Source organism: Crocodylus siamensis, chromosome 10 (genome assembly GCF_052110815.1).
Source record: "Crocodylus siamensis isolate JL-2025a chromosome 10, ASM5211081v1, whole genome shotgun sequence".
NCBI lineage: Eukaryota > Metazoa > Chordata > Crocodylia > Crocodylidae > Crocodylus > Crocodylus siamensis.
The window spans coordinates 56,388,080-56,404,273 of NC_143404.1; the positions used below are offsets into that span (position 1 = coordinate 56,388,080).

Here is a 16,194-nt window from a genome sequence, read left to right on the forward strand (position 1 = left end):
ACTTAAAAAAGAAGAAAATGTATGTTTTTCCGTGACGAATGGAAAACCCAGATTCTCCATCCACTCCATGCATTGACCTGGTATCACCGGTGACGATGCCTCACGCCCACGCCCTGGCTCTGCTCAAGGGCTAGCCCAGCCGCACGTGGCCTCTCTACACTTATAGACACGGGGGTGGGGCCGGCTCCTAGCAACGGGGGCGGTGCTGGTTGCTTGGGGAAGCGGCAGCAGAGGCGGAAGCGTTTCCTACGGCTGGGAATCACTTCCGGGGGCGCTGGGGCCTGGCGGAGTGCATAGGTGAGGCGCGGGTTGCAACGGCCGAAGCCAGGGCGGGTTTCTCCGGGGGGGCCCCTGGCCCTGACCACGGGGGGCCCGGCCGTGCGGGTGCTGGAGACCGGCCCTCGTTCCCGGGGGACTCCGCTGCGTCCGGGAGCTGGCCCTGGCGCGCGGCGGTGCGGGACGGTGCAGGCGCGAGGGGCCCGCTTGTTTCGGTGGCTCCCACGGGAGCCCGGGGCTGAGCCAGCACACACTTCTGCCGGGATGCGTCTGCCCTCAAGACAATCCCGCCAGTTCTGTATCCCCTTGTTACCCGGCCCCGAGCTGGATTTGGGGCCGTCCCCATTGTCAGGGCTTGAGCCCCTGTGGCTTTCCCAGCTGCTCTCCTCAGGCTTCTTCCAGCTCCAGTCTGGACTCCCTGTGACCTGCCTGGTGCCGCTACCACCCGAGGAGCCGCTGCTCTCGGGAAACCCACAGCAGAGCTGTGGAAATGGGAGCCACACACGTGCTTGTGTGGCCCCAGCCCTTTATGCCACCTGCTTGTGATCCTGCTCCCTCCTGGGGTTTGTCACCCAGGCTGTGAAAAACCACTGGCTTGTGTCTGCTGGTCTGGTGCACCTTGCAGTAGCTAATTCGGTAAAATGAAGGACGTTTGGGAGACGCACTGGGACTCTGCCTTGTAACTTTACATGCTGTTTGACAGGGTTGAGTAGCCCTGGTGGGGTGATGATATTGAACCTCCACATTACTGTAAATGGTATACCTCGCCGAAGCTTTTGACCACGGTGGCTGTTCTAGCATTCTGGGGAATACTCAGTTGTATTATACAAATGACTCGCATGTAAAGCTGTAGCTTAGTATTCAGGTATGTCCGTGTTTCTCCTAATTTTGATCTAAACTTGAGAAGTTGCAAAAGTTCATATAACTATGTGGGTTTATTTTAATGACTGTCCTGTGTGATCTGGTGCTTGCTTCACTGACACTCCTGGCACCAGCAGAAGGAGACCCTGGCATATGCATCCCTCCAATGCACTGGGCTGGAGCCCCTTCCTTGCCTCCTCAGGAACCACCTGCTGGGGCTCTGGCTGTGTTGCTCCTCCTTACCTCCCTTACGTGGTCCCACCAAGTCCCAGGACCTCACTTCTGGCTCTAGCCAAGCTGCCCCTCTGCCTGACCAGGAAAGAGGCTTTGGCTGGGGGCACCCTTGGTGACTGTAGGGCAATGTCTTCTAGTCCACTCGCATCTCTAGGCACTGGGTGGTGTCACCTGGTACCATGAACTTGCTTGGAGGCCTGTGGGTGTTGGCTGGTGTGCTCTGTTCAGTTTCTGCCCCCTTTGGACCACTCATTATTAAAATCTGACCCCTGCGCTCCTCTCTCTGTTTTCACCTTTGTCCCCTAGAACAAGTAGTTCTGCTTCCAAGTGGCCTCCTTAGCTGAGGGGCCTTAAAGTTTTCCTGGTGGGCCTAGACTCCCCATACCTTGGCACAACCAAGTAGGTGTCATGCCTGTGTAATTGACAGTAGCATGCAAAACTGATGCAAACTGTATTAAGGTAGAATTCATCGGTCCATGCTCCAGACTGCTTGCTGGCTCCTGTTGGTGGTTTAGGGTCTCCTGGCACAGTGTTTAAAGTGGTGGTGACAAGTGGTGTGTTGCCTGCTCTAGGGCACTTGACATTGCTTGTGCTGGTGGGAAACTTTTAGAAAATTCCTCTAAGATGAATTAGGCAAGAGGGGAAGGATGGGAGATCTCCATGTGAGAAGGTCAGGGGCTGTTTATTCTTAGTGTATGTATCAGTTCCCTTTTTGGTTTATTTTTGTCCATTTATTCTTGGTAGGCTGGCATGCAAGCAGGGAGTCAGCAGAAGCATGTGAAAAGAAAAAGTGAGCAAACTCCTTTCCATTGTTTGGTTTGTGGGTCAGGGGGCAGCAGGGAGCCTTACAAAAATCCAAATGGAGATTTATTTATTTTTTTTACAACATCAGATAAGTCACTGAAGCTTGAACTTCCTGGAGCTTCAGTTAGGGAAAATGTTACTTTGACATCACCTGGGGCCCAGCCCTGCATTTGGATATGCAGGGACCCTTGTGTGGACACTCAGGCCTGTGTAGAGCTCCACTGACTCTTGCAGTGTGGACAGATCCAGTTACATGATTAGCCCCTTGAATTTTAAGTAGAAGTTGGGAAAACCATTTCCTTCTTTGAGAGAAAAGTATGGCTGCACAGGACCTCAAGAGGTAAGCTAGTTAGTTAGTCTTCTTGCTCCACGGCAGTCAGATATCTAGATCAGTTCTTCTTGCTCCACGGCAGTCAGATATCTAGATCAGTTTCAACGTATGGTTATCTGTGCTTATTCTGGTGTGGCTGTTCTTAAAAACCACCTGTAGTAGGGTTTCCACTGGGTAACCCCTTCAAGTGCATAACTCTGCTAAAGGTTTGGAGGCTTTTCCCACTGTCTAATCTCAGTCCTTTGGTTGCTGAATAGTTCTTGTCCTAATTTGGCTGCACATAGAGAACGATTGATTGCTACCCTTTTTTTTATTAAAGCTCCAGGTATTCGTGAGTGTTGTTATGGCCTTACCAGTTATCACTCTTTTCTCTAAGCTAAACAAACCCACTTCTTTCAGCCCTTTCTCATAGGCATAGCATTCTTGACCTGTTGTCATGTTTATTGCTTTCCTCTGAACTCTCCAATTTGTCTGTCTACTGCTTTCCTTAAGAGCCTAAAACGGGACATAGGATTCTAACTGAGGCATCTACCATACTGAACGCAGTGGAATAATTACTTCCCTTGTTTGGCACATGACACTCCTGTTAATAAATCCCCGAGTGACATTTGCCTTTCATGCAGCAGCATCACATTGCTGATTCACATTGAGTTGGCAACTGCTGTAATTCTTGAGTCCTCTTCTGCCATACAGTTGCCTACCTAGTTTTTCCCTGTTTAATATTAGTGCGTTTGATTTTTCCTTCTTTAATATAGCACTTTGCCCATATCTTTAGTGAATTTCTAGATCATTTCTTCATTTTTCTGTACATTTTAAATTCTGATCCTAATCCCCAGCCTCTACATCTTGATACCATTGGCAGATTTTATAAGCATATCTTTGTCACTCCCCGTCTGACAGATGCAGTGATTGCTTTGGGGATAATTTCTGAGTGCCAGATTATAACTGCCTAATTAAAATATACGCACAGCAAAATCCTTGCAAACAAATTGCAATGACATGGGGAAGAGGAAAAAAAACATGCAATAATAAGAACATCTAGTACTGGGCCTATCTAACCTTTAAGTTGACCTTGTCCTTTTAATGTTGTATGTAAATGTACTGGGATGTTTTCGTTGTTAAAAATCAACTATCAAATGCATGTGAGGGAAAGTGGGAGTAAAGCAATACGTGCATCTCAAAGCACTGATAGTATCTCAGACCATGTAAGCTTCACTCCTGTGACTGCTGTGGTTGGCACAGCTTCTCGAGCTCTCCAGCAGTTCTGGCAAGAGACTTATCCATTATTATATAAGTGGATTAGAGTAATTCACAAAATGAATAGGCTGCTCCATTAAGGCTTTGGAATAAGGAGGAAAGGGAGGATCATCTTGAGGGCTTGGGAACGCAGGAGATGATTCTGCTGCAGATTTCCTGCTTGATTCAGGAGAAGTCACTAAGGTCCTGCTTTAGCCAGGTTCAACTTTAAGCAAGCAAATGGTCCCTGACTCCAGTATATATGTTTTCATGTTAAGTACTGTGGTGAATCAGGCCTTATCTGTCGAAGTGCTCTGAAGAATTGTTCTGTTACTTTTCACTCTCTTTTTAACTACAGAAAAAGAAGAGCTGGCATTTTCTGAAGGGTGCCCTGTGCCTACAAAGGTTGAGAACCACTATTCTAAGCAGGCTGGTGATCAGGAATCCTGGTTTTCCGTGATTAAATTGCAAATTCTCTGATAAAAACCTGAAAGTTTGTGATTAAAATGAAAGGCCCCTCACTCCCCCCACAGCCTTCCCCGGCCCTGCTGGTGCCCCTCACCCCCAGCCCCACCCCCAGCTCTGCTGGAGGGGACCCCAGCTGCCAGGTCTATGGGGCCAGGGACCTGGGTCCACAGCCCCTGGCAGAGGTGGTGGCTGCTGCAGCAGCCCAGAGCCTGGCTTCCCTCTGCCCAGTCTGTCTGCCTGCTGTAGGTTCAGGTGGGTGGGGGTGCTATCTGCTGCTGCACATACTCCCGGGGGCAGGAGCAACCTGTCTCCTGCATGCGTAGCAGCTGTGAGGGGCACAACCCCACACCACCGCTGCTGCTGCACAAGCAGGGGATTCATCTGCAGGGCACTGCAGAGCTTGCAGGAGCAAGCAGCTTTCCTGCACAGCCCCATTGTGCCCTGCAGTACTAGGTTGCACCAACCAGGCTGCAGAGGCCCCAGGGGAGGGCAGCAAGGCAGGAGCCTGAGGCTTCAGTGGGCAGCCTGCCCCCACTCCTACCCTGTGCACAGATCTGGGGGCACAAGTCCTCCCTGCCTCCTGGGGAGTGCATGCAGCAGCAGGGAGCTGGCCCCACCCCCCAGATGAACCACCCACAGTCCTCGCCTGCAGCTATGCTTTGCAACCCTAAGCCCCACGCACTGCCTAGCTGGACAGCAGCCCCAGCCCTGCCCAACTCCCTCCCTCTGTATGGGGCCTCAGTCTCCTCCCCCTCCCCTGTCAGCGTACCTGGAGAAACTGCTCGCCAGGCTGCCTGGGGCACATGGCACCCCCTGCCTAACCGCCCTCCTTCTACTCCCTCCCAGCCCCTTGCAGCATGGAACTCTGCCTGTCTACAGAGAGCACTTTGCAAAACTGAAAAATCCGTGGGTTTCTCTGGTAAAATGAGAACTCCACGTTTTCCTCCAGTGAAGGGTGAAATCCATGCTATTCTCTTTTTTTCTGTGGGAAATGGGAAACCCGGATCTCTGCTGGTCTGTTGAAGGCTATTCCAGAATATAAGTCACAAAAGTTGATGGGACCCAGTATATGAGTTCCAGTGCTCTCATTCTTGTCTCTGCAGGTCAAAGGCACCTTAGAAGCCCCAACATAAGTCATTTGTTAGTATTTTCATGTTGCACAGTAAAGCTTATTATGTGCTTGAGGGTCTGGCTTTGAATAAATCACCCCCTCTTTGTTTCAGTGTGGACAGCAGACTTTTTAAGTGTGTGAGAGGAGAAGGAAGACGCTTCTGTCATGGCTGCCGAGCTGGACTTTTCCCCCCCTGAGATCCCTGAGCCCACCTTCATGGAGAATGTGTTGCGCTATGGACTCTTTTTTGGAGCCATTTTCCAGCTTATCTGTGTATTAGCCATAATCCTCCCAGTCTCAAAGTCTCATAAAACAGTAAGTAGCTCCCTTGATTGCTAATGGGGATGTGGGGGGAGGGTCTGAATCTTGTATCAATCACTATTGCTGTCATTCATTACTTTTCCTCTCTTTCTTGCAAAGATTCCTTTCTTTTTCCCTCCTTTTCTTCTATCAGCCTTACATCACTGGGAACTGGGACATGTTGGGAGCAGCCCCTGAACTTCCCAGGGCTGAAGAGTTGCTTGTGAGAAAAGAAACTAAATGCTTTTGTCTACATGGCTTTCCACTCAGGCTCAGCACACAGAGCAAAGGGCTGGCATCAGTCCCAAATTTGCCTTGCCACATTGCTGTTGGCCTGATCTGTTATTCCTTGGTCAAGAAGCCCGTGAGGAGAGAACCTTTGCAAATTCTGCCTCTGCAACCAGGAACCACTGTAGCTTGTTTATAAGCTTTCATTGCATTTCCTAGTGTTTGCTGGCAGAGATGTAGCTTTCAGTCCTGTCCCTGTAGACATGTAGGACGCTTGACTTCAGTCAGTAGGAGAGGGGATTATAATGTAAACTAGAAGCTAGGACACAGCAAGTGTGAGACGGCGTTGAAGTGTTATGATCAAAGTCCACTCGGCTGTTTTAGTGAACAGAACTCACTGGATTTGGTAATGCCAGTATTAATAGGCCTGCTTCTTTTCAGAGTAGGGTGGTTTTTTTCATATTCCTTTGTCTTTGATGTGTAGGGTTTTGGCTGGGATTTCTAGTAACAACTTTCCATGGAAAGTTTGATCATCTTTACTGCTGGCAACAGATGAGATCCAAAAATGTGTTTTGGATCTTGTTTTGAAAGCATTAGGGGGTTCTGTAGCAGTGTTAAATGGACCTAGCATGTGTGAAACCTGGAAAATTTCAGTAAGGCATTCAATATAATCATCTAGCTTGTACATAGAAAAGAAGATGCCTGTAATGTGGGAAAGTGTGTGGTCGTATAGGAGGTGTAGCATGAGAAATCTGAGTGTCTCAACATTGTTATACTGGGGCAGGGAGGAGTTTAATAGCTGAATCCTTAGAAACTAGCTATAGTGATGGTGGGTTAGCCTTAGAGCAGGAAGCTGAAAGCCAGAAACTGTACTTGAGCTGTAGGGCTCAAAGAAGCATTGATAGTTGAGGCCTTTTCTTGGTGTGCCTGTGCTTGGTTGATGTTTTCCACACACATCCTCAGCCCTTTCATAGAAGCTGCAGACAAATCCCACATGGTTACATTACAAGATAATAAACAAGAGTGGATGCTCTTAGACATGGGAGCAACACTCCCTTCCCAAGTCTGTAGAATTTAGAACAGCCTCTCTGATTTACAGAGGTTTCAAGTCTAGAAGACTACCTTGGTTTGAACATTAGAAGGCAGCAGCGATCATCTTATGGCAGCAACAAGCTCTGTGTCCCTGCGTTAATAATGGCATATTGCTGCATTTCTTCAGAGAATTGCGGCACTGTCTGCCAGTTCCCCAGACACAGATTCCATCATTTGGGAAGCCAGCCAAGTTGCCTTCCTTGGAAAGCCACACAGATGTGAATTGTAGTAGCCCAGGAACTTACACATTTGAACTGAGCTCATTGATTAAGGGGATGCTGTCATTCACTCCCCTCCCCTTGCATTATCTGCTACATTTCCTGGAAAGCTCGATGCTATCACCTCTTTCTCTGCCATTTTTTTTGCGTCCTTTCGCAGTTGGCACATGGTGATTTATAGAAACCTCCGTGCTTAGGAATACTTACTTCCTGCCTCATTTAAACAAATGAGACAATCTGCATGTCTTCTTTCTCAGATGAGACTGGCTCTGCTCCCTTGTGTTTTGACAGGATGGCTAGAGTTTATTTCCCATGGCAGAAATGATCTCTGTCATCTGCCCTGCAGAGAAACACTGGGATATGTAAGTTGTCCTTCTTGGTCTAGGTACAGAGAGCTTTGCTCTTCTCCTAAATCAGTGGTTTCATTAGAACTTCTGAACTTTACATTCCTGCTGCTGTATTTGGGGAACACTTGTTGTCTTATGTATAATGCCACTGTTCATATTGCAAAACCTCTCTTCTGCAAGCAGCTGATTAGCCAGTTCTGATTTTGTTCTTCCCACTTGAAATTTTCTTATTTGCCCTGCTCTTTTTCCTTCTCTCCTTTACATTGATTTTTTTATTTTTCCAATTTGGAGTCCTCTCTAAAGTCCTCCAGGTTAGAACAGTGGTTCTCAACCTTGCAGACTCAAGGCATCCCTCAGAAAAATACCAGCTCTTTGTTTTCATTTGTGTGGGTTTTTTGTTTTTGGGGGTTTTTTACTACAGTGGAATAATAGAGCAATTCTTCTCTTTTTAACAGTATGAATTCCTATTTGAAATCTCTGGGTTTATCTTGTGAATCATATTGGCATACTGAACAGTGCCAACATTGTGTGGTACCCCACAGCACTCTTGAAAGGATCTCAAGACACCCCAGGCTGCTGTATCATCCTGACTGAGAATTGCTGAGTTAGAGTGAGTTAAGAGATAACAAAACATGTCTACACACAGAATTTCTGCAGTTTAACTAAATATGATGTTTCTAAAATCAAATGAAACCTGACTCGCTTCAGTTCAGTTTGCATCAGGAAATGGACAGGCCCAAGCATAAACCCAGAGAAACTGTTTCCAGCCAACATAAGTACATTAACGCAGAGGTTTTACCAATTTCCCTAAACTGAATTTTCAACTGATTTGAATGAAGTGGGTATAGACTTGCATGTAGGCAAGGCCTTAGGCTAATTGTTGGTTCCTCGTGACTCAGCCACCCTGATCCCAGAGTTGTCTGAGATGTGAAATGTGAAGCAAATGGGTAGAACAGTGCTGACTGCTTCTTTCTTCATTGATTGTTGTAGGACTCTGACGGTTTTGAGCCTAAAAGCTCTGAGGTGGTGAAGAAGCCAAAGGTGGCTGCTCAGCAGATGAGCAAGAAACCCAAGAAGGAAACTAAGAAAAAGCGATAAAAGGCCTCAGAATGGAGCCTAATGGCAACGTTTTGGCTGTAATCAAGTTTCCTTGAAGATGACATCATGGGTCAACCAATTAAATGGGTGTCTGGTCCTGCCGTGTTATGTCTTCCAGGGGTAGGGGGAACTGACAAGTTGTGGGAGGGTTGGGTTTCTTTTGCTTGATTCCTTGCAGGCAAAATGGACTGTACACATCCAGCTAGTTACTCTGTCATAAGCCCTGTGATCAGCTCACTTGTGATGGGTAAGGAAAGCTTACACTTGCACCTCCCCCATGCTGGCAGGGATGTGAGGTGAAGAAGGCCCATGGAAGGGGAGCATGTGTTTGGCTATCAAAGATACCTTTTTTCTAGGTCATATTTTTAAAGACTGAGGGATCAACTGGCTCTGGGATGTCCCACTTCTCAACTCTGTAACCTCCTGTATTGTTGTCTCATTTCAAATATACCAGTTTGTTTTATGGCTTAATAATAATGGGCTTGTCATGTCCTTTTAAAAAATAGTTGTCTTTGTTTAAACACTGCTCTGAGGCCAGGCTCCCTCTGGATGGAAGTCTTATCTTCCCCACCATCATGGCCCCTCTGATCATTCTGCCGTATTACACCTAATCCCGTGCTAATCCAGTCGCCTCCCCATGCTGTTCCCGAGTCTGGAAGAAATATGAAGACAGATGAGAGGAGGAGACCAAGTACAAGAGGAGTTTGTGGTATGAATGCAGGCACTTGGTGGCTGCTGAACTCTGGGAGATGCAGGGGTGATGGGCTGTACTAGAGGAGCAATCTTGGGAGACAGAGACAACACTGCATGTTGGGGAATGCCCATCCTGGGATGTCAGTTTCAGAGTATTGCCACTGCATTCCTGAATTCTCCATACCATGCCATTAAATTCTGCCAGCAAAGCATGATGAGTACTGCCTTAGCCTTCTAAAGCCCAGCGTTGGCATGCTTTTGGTATGCTGAGTTTATAGCTGCCTCCCAGCTTTACCTGGCACCATCTCATGTCTCCTTTCTGTGAATCTGGGCTGAAGTTGACAATCATCTCGCCCTGAGGAGAGGAGGCATTTTAAAATCCAGAGCACAATAAGATCACTGCATAGCACAGTGGAGATGTCTGTGGCTGTATAGTCCCACTCCTTCAGTCTCCTGCTCTCCAGTGTTAGTATGAAGCCAAGCACTTAACATTAAATTTATATGTGGCTAGACAGGTTACTTTACAGGATTGGGACAGATAGGTTGAGATGTGGTGGCAGAGTCTGTAGGGTAGCACTAGACTCCTGATGCCAGCTCCCCTCCCATCCCTGCATGCTCAATTTCTAGTGAGTCAGTGGAAGGGGAGCCTGCTGTTTAAATGCAGCCAGAGCAAAGTATGCTGCATTTTGTCACTGAAGGCTCCAGTCCTGCAATCAGAGTCAGAGCCCTGCTACCAGGCAGCACCTCTGCTGTGGGGCAGACCCCTGCTTTCGCTGACTTGACAGAGTCAGTACCTGGGAATCGGTAGCAGATACTGAAAAACAAATGCAGCAAAGCATCAGCAAAACACCACATTTTCACTCTGTAACTCCAGTGATGAGGAATCAGGCTGGACCTCTTGTTCCTCTTCCGGTTTGATGGGTGGGAGGGGCCCAGTACCAATTTGGTTTGAACTTCTGACCACTGCCCAGCTCTGCTGTAGGTAATGCCCCAGACTTTTTCTGCTTGCCCGGAATTCTGGTGTCTGCAATTGCTGGGAACACACTGAGCTCTGGTTGAAACCTAGGTTGGAGACCCCTTTAAAACCAATTCTTCGTAGAGTAGAGAATGACACACTGAAGCTCCCAGCAGCCCCGCAGGACAATTCCATACCTAGTTTGATCTCCTCCCATGAAAAAATGATTATGAAACTTTCCCCTGACAAATGAGAATGATGTTTGATACGCTGGGAAAGTCTGTTCTGTATTCCTGTCCAGAGACTGGAGGGCAATTAAAATAATTGTTGCTGTCCTAGCAGACATGTTATGGACAGGTTGTGCCATTCACTGTTAAATAAGGACAATCAATCACTTATGGTCCTGTCTCAGTAAAGCATGACTTTTCCACAGGACTTGAGCTGGGCTGTTACCTTGTTATAAGAGAATTGTGAAGTATTGCAACATGTAAATTAACAGAAAAGCATAATGCAAATTAACAGAAAAGCAGAGGCTAAACAGTATAGTGGTAAGGGGGTGAGGTGAGGGGAGGCATGGTAACTCCAGGCTTCTACCTCCATCCCTTATTTTACTGGCATCCACAGGTGTTAATTATTGTAATCAGGAATCCTGGATATTTAATTTGTTTTTAAATGGGTAAGTTTCCAATAAGTTCCTTAGTGTAACAAGTCACCTTTCCCAACCTTTGTGTAGAGATCAGCTGTACCAAATGTATTTTACCTTCCCTTGAAATACAAATATAATCAGACAACTAGTAAACTGTAATGACAGTCTGTTTTTAAATTCCGCTGCCTCCCCTTGAGCTTTGTGTGGAAACAACCCTTAGCTTTGGGGAAGTGAGAAAAGACATAAATAATGCTGGCCATAAAAAATGATCTGATTTGAGAAGAAGGCTTCCTGAATTGATACAATCAAACACTAGGTAGGTTTGCATTTGACTCCTTTTGAAAAGTAGGAAGAAGCTATCCCATAATAAGCCTTCACCCTCCCCCAAGGAGGGAAATGATGCCGTGACTAAATTAATTTGCTTCTTCTGGGATGCTTTTGCTGAGAGCTCTAGGGAAGGTAGCAATAATGAAAACACTACTTGCTAATGACACTCATAGGGGATTGGATGGCTCAATAGATTGATAATGGGGATTTTTGCCCAGAGCTGCTCAGTTTGAATCTCTCCCAGGTTAATAGTGGCTCAAGTATAGGACTGTTTGGTCTCTGCTCTTTGGTCTGGAGGAAAATAAGTGGTGTATCCAAGGTTCTTGTGCCCATCTCACTTGGTACCTCAGTAGAAAAGCCCAGAAAAGAGAGGATAGTAGGAATCCTGCATCTGTGGTAACTCATTCAAGCCCCAGGCTCATCTCTTGAGCTACTTTTGTCATTAATGTCCCAACAGACCTGAGGGTCGGAACAAGTCACTTTTATTTAAGGGAAATTTTCCTACCTGCCCTCAGACACGGGCATTAATCCAGAAGTTTGACTCCTGCTCTCTGCCTCTGGAGAGAGCCCTAGTGAGTATGAGAATGGCCAATCAGCCTAGAGCTAAGGCTTCCTTCTGCTAAATTACTGCCCCCGACTTCCTGTTGCTCCAGAGGCCAGTTGGGTGGTTTGAAGAAACACATCTGCATTCATTAGGAGGGTTTAAGGAGCCCCTCTATTGTATTTGGGTAAATCCCACCTCTCCTGCTCCAGTCCTCTCAGAGCACCAGTGATTGCTGCCCTGAGTGGCATTTACACTAACAATGCATCCTTGTGCTGCTCCTCCAGAACAAGGAGCACAATCCCTTGAGGCAGCTCTTAAGTAGCTCGTGACCAAAGTCCCAGTTCCTACAGTCCAATTAGATCCGTATTAATCTCATTCAGATCTCATTTACTTTCATTCTGATGCACACACTTCTGTCTGCTTCAGAGACATCCAGGCGAGGTTCCTCCCTGCTAGAAAAGAGTGCCTCAGGCCATCTTTGAGAGGTAATGTCTGCCTGGCTCCTTCCCCCACCCGAGCGCATAGTTTTGGATTATTTTCCAGCCTGCTCTTCCGCCTCTAGGAGTGTAAAGGTGCCTGTATTACTGGGAGACTCCAGACTGGGGGTGCTGTGCATGAGAAAGCAAGGGCACCTTGGAAATTGGGCAGGGAAGAGACCTGTTTGGTGTTCTTGTTTCTCATGCTCCTGAATTGTTCCTTCATGTCTATTCACTAATGAGTTACCCACCAGTCTAGGTGGAAATGTCCTGTGTGAGGAGGGTCCAAACTGTTCAAAGATTCCCCTGATAACCATCGGCTAAGTTTCCCTTGGTTTCTTTCTTCCTGTTTAACTCTGGGCACAACCTTAATGAACTCAAGCCACCCTTCAGATGTATGCAACCTACTACAACGCCCCTGACCTGCCAGCTCATTGTTATCACTTAGCCCAGACTTTACTCAGAGGTTCAAACCTCGCCTCCCTCCCTTACCTTGAGTAGCACCCAACTTTGCAAACAGTCCCATTGGTTTAAAGGAGGTGTCCACTGCAGTAAGGTATTGCCCAGGAAATGTAAGAGCAGTGCTATTCAGACCTTTCATCCGTCTTGTAAATCAGCCTCTGGACAATCTCCATTAGCCGTATGGATGAACTGCTGGAGAACAAGCACTCCCTGCCTTGGGAACCCAAGTCACAAAGGGTTAAAATAACAGGGTAGTAAAAAATGGCTGGTCTTGGCAGAATGCCACAGTGACCACATTTGACACCCTCTATTCTAGTCCAGTTCCTGAATTACGACCTCCAGCCCAGGCGCACAGCCCCATTCATTTGCCACCTCTGAGCCTTTCTGACCTCATTTACTCCCACAGGCACGGAAGCTTTATGCAACCCAGTCCCAGTGGCTGGAACACCCACAGATCATGTGGATTCTCAGCACCTCTGACAATCAGGCGGCAAAGCCTCAGTAAGTACCAATAGCAAAGGGGTGGCTGAGCTAAGTGCAGTCCAGCCCTTCTCATCTCACACTAATGCCCTGGGTGGAGAATCCTAGCATGTAACTTGGTTTCTTCTCTGCTCTACAACCTGTTGCTTGCAGCATGCACTCTGTCCTGATACCCTCCATCTAATCCAGAACAGCTCTGTCTTCAAGGCAGCTATGTTTCTCCCCATTAGAAACAGTTTTGGACTCAGTGCTGTGTCCCCCACCATGTGGAGTTCCCAAGGGTGGGAAGGGGTTGTATCTTCAATGCAAATTATATGTGAGCTCTGAGCAAGTCCTTACCTTGGTTGTTTCATGCCCCAGGCTGAAATACACTAGGAGTCCTATTTGCATATGAGCTGTAGCATTTCTTCATTATCAAACTCCCCTTGGGCCCCTCGCACCTTCCACAAACACAGTGCTGTTTCCATATCTTGTTAAAGCTCATGCCCCCACCGTGCGAGCTATATGACCTGTGCTAGATTCCCAAAGCCATTGTCCATACTGGGGTCAGAACCCAAGAGTCCTGGTTCCTGGTCCTATTTCTAAACCATGACCCTCTCCAGTATTGGAGTGCTGTTAACCTCTGATTTGGCTTTGGGGAAGTCCATTCTAAACACCTATCTTACAACATGCACCTAAGTGCAAAGAATGAAGTAAGAGCAGTAAGTAGCTACAGCACACGGCCGCTCCCTTTACTTAGCAAGCCAACTAACAGTGACTCAGGTCCTGACTCCTGAGTTCCTGCTGATATCTCTGCATTTGCTCTGTTGGTACAGTCAGTCAGCTGTCACACGTCTGTCCAGGGCCTGCTGAAACGTGTTTCTCTCACTGTCAGAGGGCAACTGTTTATTCAATTCACTCTGTTTATTCACCCACCTACGTGTTGATTCAGGTTGTAACAGAAAGGATGCCTCATGCTGATTGGGGTCTGGGCTGCCAGTTTTCCAGCCGTCACTTCTGATCCTTTACAGTAGACTGTTTTGAGTAGCTGGAGAACAGGGCTGTTAGACACCTGGAATTTATGGCAGATATTTGTGTTAGGTTCAAAGGGGCAATGAGGCAAAGCTGGGAGGGTTTGTACATCCCATTTGGATTCAATTGAAGATGGATCAAAACCAAACCTGGTTTCAGTTTTACAGGACCAAAATCTAAGCTCCGCAGCCCTTCCCCAGTGCAAAGAACCTGCTACAATCCTGAAGGGGTGGCACCCTTGCATCTGCCAAAGTTGCATTTGGCTCAGAATCCACGGTGGGTAGAGGGGAAAAGGGTTTGGATTTTATCCTAGCTTTGTAGAGCCACCAAGGTGTCCTGCTGCAGCTTCAGACATGTGAGTGTGCGACTTCACTCCAGACTTGTGCTGAAGGCTGAGCCAGATGTATATGGACATCAGGACACTGGGGCTGGATCAAAGCTAGATGTGATGCTAGCCATATCCTTCCCTTGTGTACCATTAGCTACAGAAACTGGCATGCTTTAACTAGGCTAGCCTGATGGGCTGTACATGCTTTTAGCTTTATTATCTGGAGGGCTCCCCTTTTCCATTACAGTCACTAACAGAGTAGCTCCGTGCTGGGAGGAGAAGCGGGCTGGGGACTACTCTGTGGAGGACGGTGCACTCTGCACGTTCCCTAGGCTAGAGAAGCACATAACAGAGCTTTGATCAGATCAGTGACTCTCCCATCCTGGAGGAATTGCAGCTGTCCTGTTAGCAAAGCAACCAGAAAAGGGGCTGCAGGTTTGGCCTCTCCAGTCATCCCAGGGCTCTGTCCTGCTCTTCTGTATTGATAACAGGGCTGGTCAAAAAGCACAATTAGATTCATCTGAGGGCAATGTCAAGAGACTGAGTTTTGACTTTTGTCTTCAACTGGGACAAACAAACCAAAATCTCAGGCTTGTTGCTAAAAGATTGCAAAAAATTTCATTTGGACCCTGTTGAAATAACTCGTTTTGACTTCAAACATATCTTATGTATTAGAAACTGTAAAGTGTGACTGACATGTTTTAACTTGTTTAAATCATTTCACGTAAAAAAGTTGATTGTATCACCCTGTTTTCCTCAACATATTTCAGCTTCTCTGAATTGGCATTTTCAGACATTATGTCCCATCAGAAACTCTTCACCAGCCCTACGTGAGGGGTGTGGCCCCTGCTTTTTTACCACTTGCAAGTCACGCTAATGACAGCTGGCCTGACTGCAGATCCATTAAGTCACAGCAGTCTCTGTTCTTCTATACACACTCTCCCTTCCTCAGCAGTTCCACAACTTGCTACCTCCCTTCCCTCCTAATGGCCCATTTCTATTGCAGCACTTCCTAGACAGTGTTTCTGTGTCACATCACTTAACCTCATTCTTTTTCCTTTGTTTGCTGATTTAGGTCTTGATGTTACCAACCTGGCATTTTTGTACAGGTGAACCAAACTAAATTAACAGTTGCCATACTCTGATATATTACCAAATAGCTTATTCAGCAATAGCTATTCTGGTCAACATCCCCAAGGAACTCAGCCCACAGACTCACATCCTCAGCTTGGGTTCAGTGAGGCTGTGCATGTGTATGCTGACAAAAGTAAATTGTTGCAGGCTCAGGTTTTGACGTTGTAAGCTCTTTGGGGCAAACACTCTGCCTATTTCCACATCAGTCCAGCATGTTAGGTACTACCACAGCTATAGGTAATAATCATGATTTGGGCAAAAAGATCTGGACTTTGGAATGAGTGTGACTTAACCAGCACTGATTAACTGAATCCATAAGAGAAAATCTTTGAGATCTACTTAAAAATGAACCTAGTTTGGGTAAAATAGATGCTGTGTTTCTGTAAATCTACAGCCGTAGACTGAGATCAGCCATTGTATTTGGCAGGTTTCCTTTTATTTACCATATAAGGTGATTTGAAATCTCAGAGCAGAATGCCCTTCAGCTTGCATCAAAACCTGGATCACTCACTCTACCCCGTATCAAAACTGTCC

The 16,194-nt window shown here is 46.9% G+C and overlaps 1 protein-coding gene across 2 annotated transcripts; it reads left to right on the plus strand.

Moving 5' to 3' along the window:
* Positions 1-215: 215 nt before the first annotated feature.
* On the plus strand, positions 216-10,795 carry MANBAL (mannosidase beta like). Of its 2 annotated transcripts, none has more exons than XM_090020439.1 (3): positions 216-297; positions 5,434-5,636; positions 8,497-10,795. In XM_090020439.1, exons 2-3 carry the CDS (start codon positions 5,487-5,489, stop codon positions 8,602-8,604), a joined length of 258 nt encoding a protein of 85 aa, XP_089876565.1. In that variant the 5' UTR covers positions 216-297; positions 5,434-5,486; the 3' UTR covers positions 8,605-10,795. The 2 variants fall into 2 exon arrangements, with proteins under 2 accessions (XP_089876565.1, XP_089876566.1); XM_090020440.1 differs by lacking the exon at positions 216-297 and adding an exon at positions 317-1,141.
* The last annotated feature ends 5,399 nt before the right edge of the window (positions 10,796-16,194 follow it).